Source organism: Corticium candelabrum, chromosome 12 (genome assembly GCF_963422355.1).
Source record: "Corticium candelabrum chromosome 12, ooCorCand1.1, whole genome shotgun sequence".
NCBI classification, from domain to species: domain Eukaryota; kingdom Metazoa; phylum Porifera; class Homoscleromorpha; order Homosclerophorida; family Plakinidae; genus Corticium; species Corticium candelabrum.
Genome location: NC_085096.1, coordinates 6,123,296 through 6,141,163, shown reverse-complemented (window position 1 = coordinate 6,141,163; position 17,868 = coordinate 6,123,296). Strand labels below are relative to the sequence as shown.

At 43.9% G+C, this 17,868-nt stretch overlaps 1 protein-coding gene across 1 annotated transcript; it reads left to right on the top strand.

Annotated features, from left to right (window-relative positions):
- The first annotated feature begins 16,318 nt into the window (after positions 1-16,318).
- LOC134187520 (uncharacterized) lies at positions 16,319-17,427 on the top strand. Its single transcript, XM_062655655.1, has 3 exons — positions 16,319-16,457; positions 16,873-17,195; positions 17,261-17,427. Exons 1-2 carry the CDS (start codon positions 16,346-16,348, stop codon positions 17,190-17,192), a joined length of 432 nt encoding a protein of 143 aa, XP_062511639.1. The 5' UTR covers positions 16,319-16,345; the 3' UTR covers positions 17,193-17,195; positions 17,261-17,427.
- The last annotated feature ends 441 nt before the right edge of the window (positions 17,428-17,868 follow it).

Sequence of the window (17,868 nt, the reverse complement as noted above, 5' to 3'; positions counted from 1 at the left end):
TATAGGGTCAATCTCACATGTCAGATGTGAAAAATCGGAAATTTGCCTTTTCAACGTTTAAAAGTGAACTACCCCATGGTTTATAATTCCTTGGGTACCATCTGTTTGTAGGTACGAATGGGTGCATGAGCCGGTCTTGATTCAAACTGTCCTGATACTTCCTCACCATTTCAGACTAAAGTAAAGTCTTCCACACGTTGATTTCCTTCTTCGATTGTCAATGCTACTTTCAACGATTGAAGAGAAACTGATAAGACACCTTAACTGCGAAACTTTTGAGAGACGTAAGAATTGCGGGCATTTAGAGTGTCGCTTTTTAGAGTTTTTAATGAACTGATATGATTCGGTAACGAATCTCTTTAGTGTAACTTAGCTAGAATGTGCTGCAGCACAATGACTACCTATACGTAAGACTGCGTATACGTTGGGACAGCGAAGAGATGGAAACATTGCCCGTGTAACTACTATAGGTGCATCCCTCGATATATCTGGCCACGGGTTATATAAACAGTGCTCGAATTAATGTTTCAACGTTGTCCGGACATAGGCTCACGTAGCCAGCCCCTCCCCTTTTGATATCAAAAGTGGGAGGGGCTGGCTACACAAGACTAAATTTTTAATTGATTGGACTTCACAGCTAGAGTTGGTTCAAACATATTTTCCATCTTAACTAACTTACTCAGGAGCATCAAAACCTGATTTTAATTTGTTTGGTTTAAAGCGCGTTAATAAAAAGGCAGCCAAATTTAACATGATAAGTGCAAAAGATCAGCGTCACCATGCATTATGATATCCATAAACAGTCAACAGCTACATGAGCACAAAAGTTCAGTAAGGTATCACAAAAGCTGAGGCAATTTTTGCCATTTTTGAAATACACAACAGTGGAAATAATTCTTCATTTTTACAACGACGCTAGACAAGACATTTTAAAGCAGTCCAGCCATAGGTAGACCAGTTCTCGCCTATAAACAGCGCTAAGTATCCAAAAGTCAACGGAGTTTGAGATAGAAGTCAGACTAAAATGGTCTCCCACAGATTGTTTTTCATGACTTGTGATTTAAGTCTGTGGATTAAGCGACATTCGAAATTTTCTATAACGAGATACGTAAGACAAAATGTATAAAACTAAATTAATTAATAGTAAAGCAGAAGTTGAGACATGTTCTGTACTGATCATAAGCACCTAGATTCTCTGTTAATTAACTATTAATTAGCTGTAAAGCAGCTTGTACTAATTGTTGTATCAGAGAGTAAATCAGTTACTACTTAGGCTTAAACTGTCACTAAATTGTACAGGTTACATGTACAACGTACAAAAGTGGTGCTTTTCACAGTCAATCCAGAAAAATTGTACATACACTCTGATCTTCATACTGTTAAAGTTAGATGTAAAGTGTATTATAATATTTTAAATTATGTGTAGTCATAAAGTACGCGCTTCAATCAAATGCAAACACAAAACCTTGAGCTTCAAAGACTACAGTTGTATGGGCGACTGTATACAGCTAATCGTTGTAGCAAACTCGACTATGTTCTTCTTGTATAGGGTCAATCTCACATGTCAGATATGAAAAATCGGAAATTTGCCTTTTCAACGTTTAAAAGTGTACTACCCCATGGTCCCTAATACCTTGGCTACCATTTGTTTCTAGGTGCGAATGGGAGCACGAGCCGGTCTTGATTCAAACTGCCCTGATACTTTTTCACCATTTCAGACTAAAGTAAAGTCTTTCACATGTTGATTTCCTTCTCGATTGTCAATGCTGCTTACAACGGTTGAAGAAAAACTGATAAGACACTTTGACTGCGAAACTCTTGAGAGATGTAACAATTGCGGGCAAAAGTGTCGCTTTTAGAGTTTTTAATGACCTGATATGATTCGGGTAGCAAATCTCTTCAGTGTCTAACTTAGCTAGTATGTGCTGCAGCACCTATAGGTAAGACTACGTATACATTGGGGCAGCGAAGTGGTGGGAAGATGCCTGTATAACTACTATAGTAAATGCATCCCTAGCTATATCTGGCCTCGGGTTGCATAAAGATGTTTCACTTCTTGACCGAGCGACGTCTCTTATCGACAAGTATATTGCAGTCGACAAACAAAAATTGAGTATTGCTCGATTCTAGTGGTACACACGGTGACTGCGTTAAAACTCTCACTGTCTAATTATACTAGAGGGCTCAACTAGAGCAACACGTCAACGCCCAAAACGAAACAGTTTTTCTAGTTCTACCACAACTATATACCAAAAAATAAGCAACAACCTATTCTCAGTACGGGGCAATTAGCATTGCCCGGTCCAGGACGATATACTATAGCATCCAGCCACATGCAGTCGTCAGGGAACTCAATTTTTTTGTAATCCTATCTGAAGAAGTGTGAAACCGTTAGTTTTAACGAACAACAAGGAGTATACCAGGGGCGTAGCGTGACCTCCAGAAAGGAGGGGATAAAGTTCACGATAATAAGTGGCACGCCCACTTTTATGTACACGTCTACTTTTATCTAATGGCTTCTAATTGACTGAAACAGTAGAATCAGTGGCAGATACAGACTGGAAAAAGGGTGGTGTATATACTATACACAGCTTTGGTCCTCACGCGTATTTTTACAGTCGACAATTTTTACGACCACGCCTATCAATGGCTATAGCCGGTCAAGTCCATGCGACGCTATGCTCCTGAGTATACTGTAGAATTCAAATTAAGACAGCTACTACAACGACTGTCATCTTTCCATTTAGAATAGGCTTTTACTGGATTTCTAATAGCTATCACTATAGTTTCTAATCGCACAGGTCAATGCAGGGGAGTCTGCATGATCCAAAGGAATCAGCGCTAGCCACCCAACACCGCACACTAACACCGGTGACAAACGCATATCTGTAAAGGTGATGAAACAGCCAATAAGAGTAGTACAGGAAATGGGGGCTCTGGCAAGTAGTATATATCTGGCGTCAAATGATACCACCTGCCTCTCCCCATAATTTCGCATCCTCTTCGGATCTCCGCACCTCCTTCGGGGCTGTTCAGCCCCTCGAGTCTGTGAAAATACGGGAGTGTCAGGTGGTATCATTTGTGACCCCAGATATACTACTAGAGCTCGAGCAACCCATTCCGTTGCACCCGCCAACAGGTACCCATATGTTGCAAGAGAACAAGAAAATGTTTGGCAGTCTCGATACTGCCTTGCCAATTTTGTCGAACTATCCAACCGTCTTCTAGGTCGCCTCATTGCTAGCTCTTAGCCACCCAACATCCGCCCTACCGGCCAACCCACATCCAACCTATCGACCAACCCACCGGAGAACCACCATCCAATCTACCACACGAGAGTCGGCATCTATCGAGCATTCCAATTGTCAGTTCCGAGTAGATATGTGGAGAGATCATTTTTGACCATGTCCTACCACGCTACCAAACCAGCTAGTGGAGGTTGCCAAAATGAATCTTGTTCTACGGCGAAGGAGAGTCGTCCGCAATCGACCACGCTAATACGCTACTAGAAGTTGCCAAAACCATTTTGCCTAGTCCTATATATATATATATATATATATATATATATATATATATAGCGAGGTTGAGAAACCATTTGCTACCATGTCCGACCAAGGTGTACAGGTTGCCAACGAAAAAATGTAGACATTGATATACCGGAGAACAGAACGGTTTCGCTACTATGTCCGATACTCTAAAGCTCGAACGCTTAGCCTATGAAGATTATACCCAAGGCACCATGAGATGGACAGAACACCACCATCCAGAACACGTTCGCCGATATGGGTCGTCGTGCACAAAAGGGGATCGCCGAGTATCTGATCGCGGAGGATCCGTACGAGAACAATCTCTTCGCCAACATCTCCAAGGTCGACTTTCTCGACGGAAACCGGGGGTCGACCCATCTCCATCCTCTCGTCGAGTAGCCCGTGTTTGTAAACGACCTATACGCGTTCGGATTCCTCTGTCTAGAGGATACGGTCGCGATTCGAGGAAAGATCTCGTGTACGACGGGCGAAGACGGCTCCGCGCACAGAACATGGTTTGGAAGATACGTACGGCTCGTCGAGATCCTCTTCGTCCCACCCGACACATCGGAGTGAACCTCCTACACACACTGGCACTTGACAACGAGATGGGCGTCAAAATACAAAGCACCATCGCCAAGATCGAGAGGGATAGGATGGCGGCTGCTCGTAGTGCGTGGAAAAAGCGGAACAAGAGCGAACCCTATGGCGTGTTCGTGACGAAGATCGACGTCTCCAACGTATCGATAAACGAACTCCAAAAAGCCTTGCCCCAGATACAACGCAGCCTACACAGCTTCGGCTGTGGACTCTATAGTATCGACTACACCCATGATTTCTCTACAGCTCTCGATCGCAAGGCCTTGGTAGAACACCAATGTAAAGCCCACGGGTTTCGAGTGAAAAGGAAGACAACAACGGATGGGACTTCGACAACCCGACCATCTCGGCCAACACGAAGTCGGTAGGGGAACACGTATGCACGTCGCTAGCTAGCTCGATACACGACTCGGACAAAGGTATACAACAAGATCGCTGCCCGATTCGAAGCGGGGGAGGTGCAGAAAAATTCGGTGACAAGCTGTGCGAGTACGTGGACTTTCCCAACGCCCATCTGCGAAAAACGTTCATCCATCCAGACATCCAAGAACGAGGATGTACACGTATTGAGGTATCGCTCTACGCCTTCGAGGAAGCACGTTGGCCAAGACGACGCCCCAGAATGTTGTAGCGGAGGTTTTCGAACTCGTTCCGCCACCAGAGAATCCGGGACTAAGAAATCGTGGTGCAGCCTCAGGAACAGCAATCGAGAAACCTAGTCGGACAATTAGACCGTTGTATGGTCGTGGCCATCGACCAAGGGGCAAGATCTTCGTCGCATAGAAGGCACACACGAAGACCAAAAGGGCGGCAGGCATCCGCGTGGCACCCTCCAAGACTACCGTGGAAAACAGCAAAGCCTGGAAACGTGCGGTACATTGAGCCGCCGGCAATTTCGGGTTTTGCTTCAGTCCCATCTTTCGAATGGACTTCCTATCCTTCTACAAGAACGACGACGGTAGAGAAACCATAGAGCTGGGCCTACTTCGAAGCCATAGCGAAGCCCTCGACGCGAATAACACTCTGGCTCCGTCCAAGAAAAAGACATGGGTATCTCGAGCCCAACGTACGACTACCGGAGACCAAGTAAGTGTCTTGGATTTGGCGCGAGAAGAAAAGCCACGCGATCGAAGTGGAGAAATCCATGTTCGAGCTAAATCCCATCCCGACCGACAGACAGATCTCGACACTGTCAAAAGCCGGACTGGACCGAAGACTTCAAACGCTCGAGGACGCTCTGGTCGCCGCGAAATGGATGCAAAAGACAAAGGAGATACACTAACAGACCATACAAGCAACCGATTCGATGAGGAAAACCACAAACGCCACGAAGTGGAAGCACTACAAGCCTACATATTGGCCCGAGTGGAATAACGACACAAGTCCGAGACGATAGACGAGAGGGTACGCACAAAGGCGGACAACTATTCCACCAAAGCATCGAGCGTAAACACAACGAAGTACGACATCTTGGGATACGCGGTGCCGAGGAACCCGACGACCGTAGGAAACGGAGTACGAGTGCTCCTAGAAAACGAAAGGCAGGTTGCGCTCGTAGTATGGGCCACCAACAGCATCCACAAACTCCTATTAGCCCAACAACAATATTTCAAGTCCAGAGGTTGTATCCGTTGGCTCTGCGACCAAAAAAATGTTCATTGACGTACTACCAACGGCCACGTTTTTGGCAAACGGCAAAAACATCGCGTGGAATCCCATCGTCGTAGTACAGACCCCGATCCCACCCGGCTCGAGAAAATACAGATCATGGTCGAGAAGGCACATCACGCGAACTAATTGTAACAGGAAACAACCCACACCATGGAACGAGAAGAGCCTCCCAAATCTACAACCCAAGCGATCGACCTATCGGGAGAGTACATATGCACGCGATACTCTTTGACGATGTTCAGTGGACACACAAAACCGATTCGGTTCCTAACACCGATAGACGAGTCGGGCAAGGTTGCGGGCAAAAACGTAATCTTGACTACGCGCTGAATATCACATTGGAGACGAGGACGACTACGCTCTTGGGACATATAGCTTCGTTTGATAAGACAACCGAAGAGTGGCCAGTCTACGTGGAGCGACTTGAGTAAGCATTATTTCGAGGCCAACGGAGTAACCGACGCTGAAAAGCGACGAGTAGTCCTGCTGAGTGTTTCAAGTCCCAGGATCGTACAGGGTGCTTCGAAGCTTAGTCGCACCGGCCAAACCAGGAGACATAACAATGAAGGAACTGGTGGATGCACTGGCAGCCCACTATCGCCCAAAGCCGTTGATTATTGTGCAGCGATTCCAGTTTAATAGCCGCATACGAAAAGAAGGAGAATCATTTGCGAAGTTTATTGCAGAGCTACAAAGGTTAGCGGAGGAATGTGAGTTTGGGACATTTCTACAGGATATGCTAAGCGACCGCCTGGCAGTAGGCATCGCCAATGACAGAATACAGAGAAGGCTGCTGGCGGAAAAGACACTGACCTTTTAAGGCAAGAGAATTAGCTTTGAGACAAGAGGCTACGGAGAGAAACACGAACGCAATCAAACAAGGTGAAACTGGTCAAGTAGTAGCAGCAGCTAAAACACCCACAGAGGAGTCAGTGTACACAACAGGCGTCAGATTACAACGACAACAACAACGCATGGGGCAGTTCAGAAATTACTATCGAACAAGCGAGGTCATGTACCAGAGGACTTTAGCTTCAGAAACACCAAGTGTTTCAACTGCGGAAAGTGGGTCACGTGAAAGCTGCCTGTCGATCCAGGAACAAGAAAGTTACCACAACAAAGCAGCAGGAACCCAGAGTAGAAGCTGAAGTTTCTGAACCAAAAGACAAAACAGGAAAGTTAATTCAACATACTATGTCTGAAGAAACAGAGAGAGGAACCTTTCTATACTACTTTGAGGGTGCAGGGGCAAATAATACAAATTGAAGTGGATACTGGTACATCAGTGAGCCTAATCAGTGAGCAGACATGAAAGAAGTTATGGACAGAACAAGTAGCACCACTGAAGTTGACAGGAATGAAGTTCAGGACCTATACAGGAGACAAGATGAAATTGAAAGGGGAGATACACGTTAAGGTGGATACCCCAGATGGACAACAACTGCAACTGCCACTAGTAGTGGTGAAAGGCAAAGGAGCCAGCTTACTGGGAAGAGACTGGTTACGGTGGATGAGGCTGGACTGGCAGACCATGCATGAAATTAGGACACAGACAAGTAAAGCTGAGTTGCAACAACTGTTGAACAAACATAGAGAAGCTTTTAGTGAAGGACTGGGAGAAATGAAATAGGTAGAAGTGAAAATATATGTGTATGATATTGTTCAACTACGATTCTTTCGTCCCAGACAAGTACCATATGCCCTACGTGAACAAATTAAAGAGGAATTTTTTGTCTTACAAAGGCTGGGATCATAGAGCCTATTCAATATGCAGATTGGGCGGCGCCTATTGTGCCCGTGATACAGAGCACGGGTATGGTCTGCATTTGTGGAGACTAAAGTTTAACGGTGAATCAAGTGAATAAATTAAAAACATATCCAATTCCAACGATTGAAGACATGTTTGCCCGGTTGAGTGGCAGTCAATCGTTTACAACATTAGATTTAGACAGAGCTTATCAACAACTCAATTTGGAGCCTACCTCACAGCAGCATGTGGTGATAACAACCACAGAGGGTTATATCGCTACAACAGGCTCCCTTTTGGGGTGTCATCAGCGTCAGCCATCTTTCAGCAAACAAAGAAAGACTTGCTTCAGAGATACCTGGAGTATTTGTCTACTTTGATAATATCCTCAATACCTTTAGGACACCACATGAACACCTCAACAACTTGGAGCAAATTCTGGAAAAGTTGCAGGAGGCGGAGCTTCGATTGAATAAGAACAAATGCAAGTTTCTGCGGAAAAGGCCAAATATCTGGGGCATGTAATTTAAGGCCTCAGGGTTGCATCCAGATAACAAGACAATTAAGGCCATTACAAAGGCATCAAGACCAAGAAACGTGAGTGAATTGAAATGTTATCTGGGTTTGGTCTCCTACTACGGAAAGTTTTTCCGCAACCTTGCAAGTGTACTAACTCCCTTACATCAGTTGCATCATAAAACAGTAGAATAGACGTGGGCAGAAGTAGTATATAGAGAGCCGGTTCTGAACCACTTGAATCCCTTCAATACAAAAGTCAATTTTTATGGTCTAGTATTTCATTTGGACTCTCCAAATACAAATAACTATTTTTGCACTCCTACCCCATCTATTTTAATCCTCCACCCCCTGTCGCCCGTCCGTGGTTCTAACGCATGTATATATCTTGTCTATCTGATATCTTCCCAAGTCGAGGACGCGCACCCCCACTGGGCGCCATAGACGCGGAAACTCGTGTTGAACGTACTATTAGACAAATGTGATCTAGAGTATATACAAAATGGTGATACCGCTACGAATTCTTGCCGATGCTCAAGCGGTGCGTTATCACGGTTCGACTCTTGCCGAATTTCCTGTGCATGCTCAGAAAGTTTTCGGAGTCTACTGGTTGGGTGTTCAAATGCATCCCAATGGAAGAGATCTCATTGCAGATGGGCGTACCCTTTCTCATAACCGTTATGGTACCTAGCTCGACGACTCGGCGCAACTAATATCCAAGAGGTTATGAACATGACTGTCTATGGAGGTCACACCCACATCGTGCGATTGTGTCATAAATATGGCAAGGTTGAGATCGACAAAGTCATGGTATGGGTTGCACAAGGTGGTCACGAGGAATTCGTGTCACGTTTGGGGTGCTGAAGAATTCAACGCTACCATGGCTCACACCACCGGGTACGGTTACATTAGGATCGTGATCCTATGTCATAAAAAAAATGGGGCGCAACCGACCTCGAATGGGCCATGACATATTCCATGATATGACATAAGTGAAGGGTCCCGAAGAAATCGTACAATTGTGTTACATCTGGGCCGTTATCGTCTTAGATTGAGTCGACTCACTCACATCATCAACATCAGTCCTATAGCAAGGATGTCTTTAATATGTCATCGGATGTCGGTTCGTCGGCCTTCTCGTGGAAACCGGGCATACACCAAAGCTCGTCGTACAACTGATCTTTGGTGACATTCCCGTGCAACAGTGGTTGATGGATTATCTACATCCATATTTTGCACGGGAGATCTCAGGGCACGCAATCCCGAGTCGAGGGCTTCATCACCGATTTTATCATCCTCATGTAGTTCTAAGAGGAATTTCAGCAGCTTCGATGCCAGAATGCAAAGTCCATAGTCGAGTGCCGTACCACTGATATTCTCTAGTCGTGTAGTTTTAAGAGGTACGTGAGCTCTTTAACGGGTGGATTTAAATCGCGCAATGCACAGTCGAGTGCAACCGCACTGATACCCCTTTTGTCGTACAAGTTCACGAGGTATTCGAGTGTCTCCATGGCTATATAACCGGTTATATAAAAAATGTTGCGTCCTATTATATAAATACAAACCTAGGATTTTGTGTAAGTGCAAAGCAGACAATTGGTACTGTATCGGCACTTCCCGCGAACCTCGAGAGGTTATTCAATGTCCAAATTGTGGAACAACCATCCACTAAGACGACGAGTGTTTGTATTGCGCCATCCAACCTTCGATGAAATTGTAATGGGTCGATCCCATACCTAAAAAAGTAAGTGTGGTGCAAAATCTAAAAAAGGTGCGAATAGGAATACGAATGCGTGGGATTTGGTAGCATCCTCGACGCAGAACGACCGAAGTCGGGGTTAAACACCGACACCCTCCAAAGATCCAAATACAATCTCAAATGCCTCCTCCAAAAACAAATTGGAACGATTCGATCTCACCGAGGCTGAGAAGAGGACGGTCGCGACGAGAATTAGACAGATATAGAGAATGTGGTATAGTCTCCACCAAAGAAACTTCATCAAATTGGATTTTATTCTATCCAAGATATTCACGCGAATGGAGCTTCCAGAGCAAACCAGACGATGTACACCCGCCTACCAAAAACTATAATCACCTACAAGAAACTATGGAACACTATCGAAGATCTCGTCCAAGGGTGGCGAGGTCGTTTATGGGCACCCAACTATTGAACGTATCGGGATATCGTTTCCATTTGACCGACGCTTGTCGACCCTTATCCGTATCACCTTCTCGATACGAAACACATCTTGGAACGTCTTTGTAACTCTGGTTCGTAGAAGGAGACCTCTATAGTCTCTCCGTTCCCGTCTTTGATCTTGTAAGTCACCGGGTTGGTGTTCTGTACTTCAACGATCTCGAACAGTTCTTCGGTCCCATTGGGAGTGTTTTTTCAAAGGTCGTCTTCGTTTTAACTATTTGAACTCAATCACCGATTTTGAATTTTGAGTTTTCTACAAATACTTCATTACCGTACAGATGATTACAAACGAGTGTTAGTTTTTTCTGGCTTTGGCTGGTCTCATTTGTATAGATCTGTGATAGGAGGTATTGCATTGTTTCAACAATGTATCCAAAACGTCAATATACCTATAGGTGCTGTTAGCCGAGAAATACTTCCACATCCTCGTTTTCAGGGTCCGATTACCTTCGTTGTAGGTCAAATACCTGTGAATACTATTTTCTATTAATCAGCTATCCATGGTCCTATTGTAAAACTCACCACCACCGTCTACCCGCAAGTTTCTGGGTTTTGGGATGATCGAATCCAAAGCTTCCACGATAGCTTTACCCGTTTATCCCGCAGAGAAATCGACCAAGCGTATTTGTTGAACACGTCGATGATGTTGAGAAGATACTTGACTCCGTCGTTGTATTTCGAGAAAGACTGCATGTCGATGAGATCCGCAGACCACGTGTCATCCACACCTTCCACCCTGACACGTCTCGTCGGAAACCCACGTTTTGCGGGTTTCTGGAGTTCTTCACCGAGTTGGTCCGTCCACAGTACATTTTTTACCTAAACCCATCGTGCCAGGTAGACGCAAGCCTTTCCGGCTCCACCAACAAATATACCTTTGAATAGTGGCTCGATAGTGGTATATGAGATATAATTCCACCCAATCCACGACCCTCGATTTCTTTCCTCGACATAAATCTGGATTTATTGGTTCCACACACCGGGCAAGTAGATCACATTACTATTCTACCGTTCCTTGTCCACGTAGGAGTCGGATTCAATACTGGAGTTTTTCTTTTTTACCTCGCACAGTTCGACACCATGATGCTAAATATATAGTTATATTTAAAATCCTCTACCACACGCCGTTCATTTCCCAGCGACGGAATTTGGGTGAAATCGAGAAGAATATCTTGGATGAAGGGCCGTTGCCACCGACGAATGATAAAGTATAGGCAATAGTGGCCACACCGCACGCTATTTATATCCTGTAGCATACTCGAATTGTACAAGATGCTTTTTCCCGTCTTTCTATATACCAGTAGATAGCTTTCGGAGGGCGCATTAAAAAACTATCAAAGTGTTCCACATCTCATCCCCATCATTGTAGACGGCCACCCAATGGCTGCCATCACCATCAAGTAATCTTCGAGTTTGATGGCTAGAGACTCATTGGCTTTTGGTATGTGGGGTAGGGTGTCTTTACTATACGTTCCTCTATAGTTGGCTATCCACAATTCTCGAGTATCTCATTGATCCGTAAATTGGTTAAAGGTTTCCATGCCTTCGCTTCTTTACCCACGTGTGGATTCGCCTTGTAGACGAGGTCCCCAACGTGGTACTTTACTGGTCCTCGCCTAGACCTTTTGTAATTCCGAGCCTGACGCTCTTGTGCAGCAGCCATTTCCTCTCCTACCGCTTCTCTGGTTGCGCGTTGTCTAACCGTTAGCTCTTCGATATACCATTAAGAATTTTGAGGGTGGTTGAGAGGTACATCCCAAAGAATGTCAGACGGGATACGGGATGACCTGCCGTACACAAGCATCGCCGGTGAAAAGCCCGTTGAGGATTGTTTAGTCTACCGATAGGCGCCAACAACCATTTGCAACCACAGCTCCCAGTCATGTAGGCTTTAGGAACAATATTTGGCTAGCATGTCAATAATAGTGCGCACCATTCTTTCTACTAGACCATTGCACTGTGGATGGTACGGGAAAGTACGCACCTTTCCATCCCCATTCTACGTAGCTCCTTAATGAGGTTGCCTTCAAAACTTCGTCTCTGGTCTGAGTGCAGTATGTGTGGCACACCGTGTCTCGTTATCACACAGTCGATAAGTGTTGTAGCCACCGTTTCGCTCTTTTGGTCGGGCAACACGACTGCTTCTACCCATCGAGTAAAGTAGTCCGTAATAACCAGTGCCTACTGTTGCCTCGTGGTGTGCGTGGTAGCTCTAGAAAATCCATCGCTAGCATTTCGAATGGTCCACCTATTGAACTCAGAGGTGCTCTTGGAGTCGGTATGTCAAGCTTCCTTTTCGCAAACCTCGCAGGAGCAGATAAATTTTTCTACTTCCTTAGTATGCCATGCCCAGTAGTACCTCTCGAGCATGCGGCCTGCTGTCTTTTCCACCTCATGGTGGTCACTCATGGGTTCACTGTGTAGCTTCGCGAGGACCGTGTTCCTAAGCGTGTTGGTCAACACAACAAGTTGTTTGGCTTCCTGGCGGGTTCCCAGGCGTCGTGAGCGGACAAGCAATCCATCCACTATGCATAGTGTCCTCATACCAAACGATAACGACATAGCAAGGGTTACCGCCAGATCTCGCCAGGAAACGTCTCCCGAACTGAACGGTGTCTGCCGCACTCGTAAGCTCGTCAGGTTCCAGGAGATCTCCTGTCATCAGCGTAGTGAGTAACTGAACAAAGGACGAATTCAAACAGTGAATTCCAAGATGACGTGTAATTAACAACGACTAGAACTCGGCGCGAGTGCGCGCTACTATCAGCTAATTGTACACGCATGCGCTCATTGATTGTTCTACACAAGTTATACTGTATAAACTGTATATACTACACAGCAAACTCCCTTTCCTGTGACAAACGTGCCCGACAACTCAAGACAAATCAGGGATAGAATGACATAATTATGACAGAGGAAAGCAACCAACAAAATCAGAATGAGTTCAATCAGGATTGCAGTGTGTCAATTGCAAGAGATTTTCTTGAGAATCTCTGACATGAAAAGACTTAAATGCTGACAGCCGGTACATGGTTGCCACATTTCGTTTGCTGCTGGCCATCATCCTTTGGGATGGGCTACCGAAGACGGTGTGTGTGTGTGTGTGTGTGTGTGTGTGTGTGTGTGTGTGTGTGTGTGTGTGTGTGTGTGTGTGTGTGTGTGTGTGCGCGTCTGTTGCTACTAAAGGAGGTTGTATAGATGTACAGATTAAATGATGGAGGCTCCAACCTTTTTAGAATGGCCAATAACTGATCAGAGAAATAGTTATTGCGCAGTTTTTAATCAGATTTGTCTAGTGAGACAAATCATTGAAATGGCTATCAAGCATGATTCAAGTGTACGTGTTTGCTTGTTCGACTTATCAAAGTATCCAGACATGCTCTCTTCTAGCTGGTGTAAGAATACAGAGTAGAGGTTGAGTGTGCAGCTTGTAAATTGCCATGTAATTGTATAATGACATATGTTGTCTTGTGAGGATTAAGGGTGGGAAGTAGTAACTGCAAATGTAAGTCAAGGTCATTGCTTGTCACTTGTGCTTGTTCATATCTACTTGGATATAATGTTTGTAGCCTCGTGCTATTCTACATGGTGATATTCGTTCTACAAACATCTTCATCATATCAGTGATGAGAGCAAAGATAGGAAGGAGACTTGGGTGCTGCACGTTTTACTGATGGCTCAATGTCAGTGGATCTTCTATGAGTACACTGTATGTTGCACCAGAAAGATGGGCCAATAACGCTTTACCCAACAGCCAACAAGCAGATGTCTACAGCATGGGAGTAAGTCTGGGAGAATTTTTACTGCATAGTAAGGGACTCATGAGAACAGAACAAGACAACTGCGATCTGTAAGTGAGAGGGACCTGCGAGTGGTTAATTGTCAGATGGCTCATGAGAATGGCAGCAATAGAATAAAGGCAAGTAAAGCTGCAAGTGGTAGCGACAAAGTTGTGAGGAGTGAGGAGTACACGAGACGCGGTCCCACGACGTATGGTAAACAGAAAGGACAGAAAGTTGATATCAATGAGTTGTATTGTTGTCGCGCGAGTCTGTTATAGTATTAGATGTTGTTGATGTGTAGCTATCAGGTTGAATGTGTAATGTAAGTGTATACAGATAAATATAGATTGCTGGGTAGTTTTTGAATTTAGCGGCTAGTGTCTATGTCATGAAAGTCTAGTCTTGTGCTGAACAATATAACGCGTCTAGTCGAAAACGTGAACACAACTCGCTCTCCCTACAACACATGGTGGCAAAAATAAGTTTCAGTCGTCAGGAGTTGTCAGAGTAATTATAACAAGCGTGAGTATGTCCACACCTCAACTGAATACTCCAGAACCATTCGACGTACTCTTCGAAACCGATACGCTGGATCAAGTGGCGACGCCGTTTCGAGCGCTACAGACAAGCGTCAAACCTAATTGAGAAGTCCGCAGAAATGCAGGCTAGTACGCTAATTTACAGCATCTTCGACCAAGCCGAAGATATACTGGTAGCACTTGGACTAACCGAAGATCAACTAAAGAATTACGGTATGGGTTTGGCAAAATTTGACGGTTTTGTTAAAAAATGATGTGTCATATACGAGAAAGTTGTTCAATCAACGAATACAAGCGGAAGGAAAAGCCGTAGACGATTTCATAACCGCGCTAAAGACGGATTAGTAGAACACTGCAAATACGGAGCTCTAAGAGACGAAATGATCTGAGACAGGTTAGTAGTCGGAATCCGAGATGCCAAGGTCGCCGAACAGTTGCAACTAGACCCCGAACTTAACTTAGCTAAAAAAAGCAGTTAGCAGAATACGGCAATCCGAAACACTAAGAGCGCAGCAACCAGTGGCAAGGAGCAAACATTCAAAATCGAATAGCCCAGATACACAAATGAATAGAATTTTAAAAAGTCGAAAAGAAACCAAACAAAGTTTGCTTTCGAAGCAGCACAAACGCGACAAGTGTCCGAGATGTGGCAAAGATGCCGGTTCTGCTCAACATCTCATTGTGTCACTGATGAGGCACTATGATTTGCTCTGTGAGTATTCTGTTATCTAGTGAAGAGGAGAATCTGAAGACAGCAAGTGATTACCAGGATTTTCTCACTCTGGAAGGAGAAGGTAAATCACATTGTCAAGAGAAGCGAGATGTGTTTGAGGGAAAGGCTTGCCTCATTCCTTGCCTTTTGGAGCACGCAGTTGGTCTTCAATCAGTTAAGATGAATGATGAGCTGAAGTCAGTACCTCTTATCTTGTCATCAGCTCCCATTCGCATTCCTCGGCCATTATTCTACAGATTACTGACTCTTTTGTGTAAACGTTTTCGTCACTTAGCAGTTATTTATCGCAATGTGGGCTACTTCCACATCTATCCTGGTCATTATCTGTTGAGAGCAATTTCCAGTCGATGACCAGGATAGATGTGGAAGTAGCCCACATTGCGATCTCGCAATGCCAAGGTGTGTGTTACTGTTCGTGAGTGGATTGTGGATGTTGTTGAAAAGGCAAAACAGCAAGGAATGCCGGGATTGAAGTTGCAGTTGGGATTTGAATGGGATGTGTCTACATCCACATTGAAGTCATCTAACATCGAGTTTGTCTCTTTGGATTGATATCAACAGTCTCGGTTTTTGCTACAGCAATGTGACAAAACGAGAGGTCCAACCACCTTCCAGACTCTCTTATTCACAACTTGAATGCTCTGTAAGAAGCTTTTGTATTGTAACTTATTGTTTATCTAATTTTCTGTTTTTTTTGCTTTTTGCAAACTGAAATGATGTCAACAGCTTGTGCTTCTCGAATAAAACAACATAATACTGGTCTGTTCAGTTTACATATACAGTGTTTCCTAGAAAGTTCTTGTAGTAATTGTCTCACATTGTAGTAAGCTATGAGACACCATTGGAGTCCCTCATTGATGAAACAACTGCAAGTTGCTTGCTGGAAGTGTCCAAACTTCTAGATGATGAAGATGATTTAGGAGACGACGAGAGGAGGTTATGGTCTGAGCTGTTAAGCAGACCTCTTAATGAAGATGTGGTGAAGAAAAGTGAGGGTCCTACTCTTTTTCTACTAAAGTGATGGTGCAGCATGAAACCTCCCGGTGAAGCTACAATAGGACGGCTGATGAAGGCTCTCAATGCAATATACAGAAATAATGTTGCTCGTGTACTACAAAGACACGTAGATATACCACAGCAAGGTAACAGACCAATAGCATATGTATATATATATATATATATATATATATATATATATATATATATATACACTGTTACATTTGTAATGGGTTGCGTGAGCAGATGTTATAAAATGAGCAACAGATGTAGGGTGTCAATGTTCAATGTTAACTGACAAATTTATTAATTTAACTACAAGCATGTATCCCATATGATATTATACAACACCTCTAATGGAAGTTTTAGCTGCATACACTGAAGGCAAACAAATGTCTAAATATCTGTCTCAATAGACTGAAATCTACAACAAAAATGTTTCTCGAATGCCTCAAAGTTATGTTAATTTGATGTGCACACACACACGCACGTGTGCCAGTAATTTATATCAATATTTATTGCAATTGTAATTAATATTGTACTATGAATTTGTAATTGTAGATGTGACACCTGAGGAGTTAAATCATCTTGCTGACATGATAGAAGGATGTTGGCAGGAGTTTGCTTCAGTTCTTGCACCCAACCTGTTTAAAGTTACAGGAAAAATTGCTGCCATAAAACATGATTATCCTTCTTCTGCACTCCAAGCTAAAGCTATGCTAGAAATTTGGTGTGACCAACTTGGTGCTACAGCCCAATGGCACTTACTTATTGGTGCATTAATTCAACGAGGACAAAGATCTCATGCAGAGGCTGTGTTTGGAGTAGAAGGTGTGGAGGAGATGTTGAAAGGTACAAGAGCAAGTGGCAGGACAGACTGACAAGTTAGTGCCATAATACTGAAAGGTATATGAACTTTGTTAAGACAAATTGATATGTTGTTACTCAGACTCAGCAAGAATGTACATATACAGACAAGGACAGAGCTGCTGTTCACTGCTTTACCGTATGATGGAAATCAAAAAGTCTTGATCTGTAGCATGAACAGCAACTTCCTGAAGCTCTAACCAATCAAGCAAAGATGGAACACGAATGTCCGATATAATTTCAGTGTTGTTTGTTAACTGTAGTACAGCACATATAATGAAATGTGTAAGTGGTCACTTACGTATGGTGGGGAACATGCATTCACGAGGTTGCTTTTTGCTGTTATTCCATATGTTGGATTAAACTATTGCAGTTAATGTTGTATTGCCAATCAGTATGTATAAATATAATGAAATGCAGTTTAGGAGAATACTGTCTATCTAGTGACATATGAACACATACACACACACACACACACACACACACACACACACACACACACACACACACACATACACACACACACACACACACACACACACACACACACACACACACACACACCAATAGAAACAATGCAATAAACCAGTTTCCATAGTAACTCACAAAATACATTGTAACAATACTGACATTAATCATTTTATTGATTTTGTCCCAGTAACTTTAATTGGTTCAAGGCTTCATCTTTTT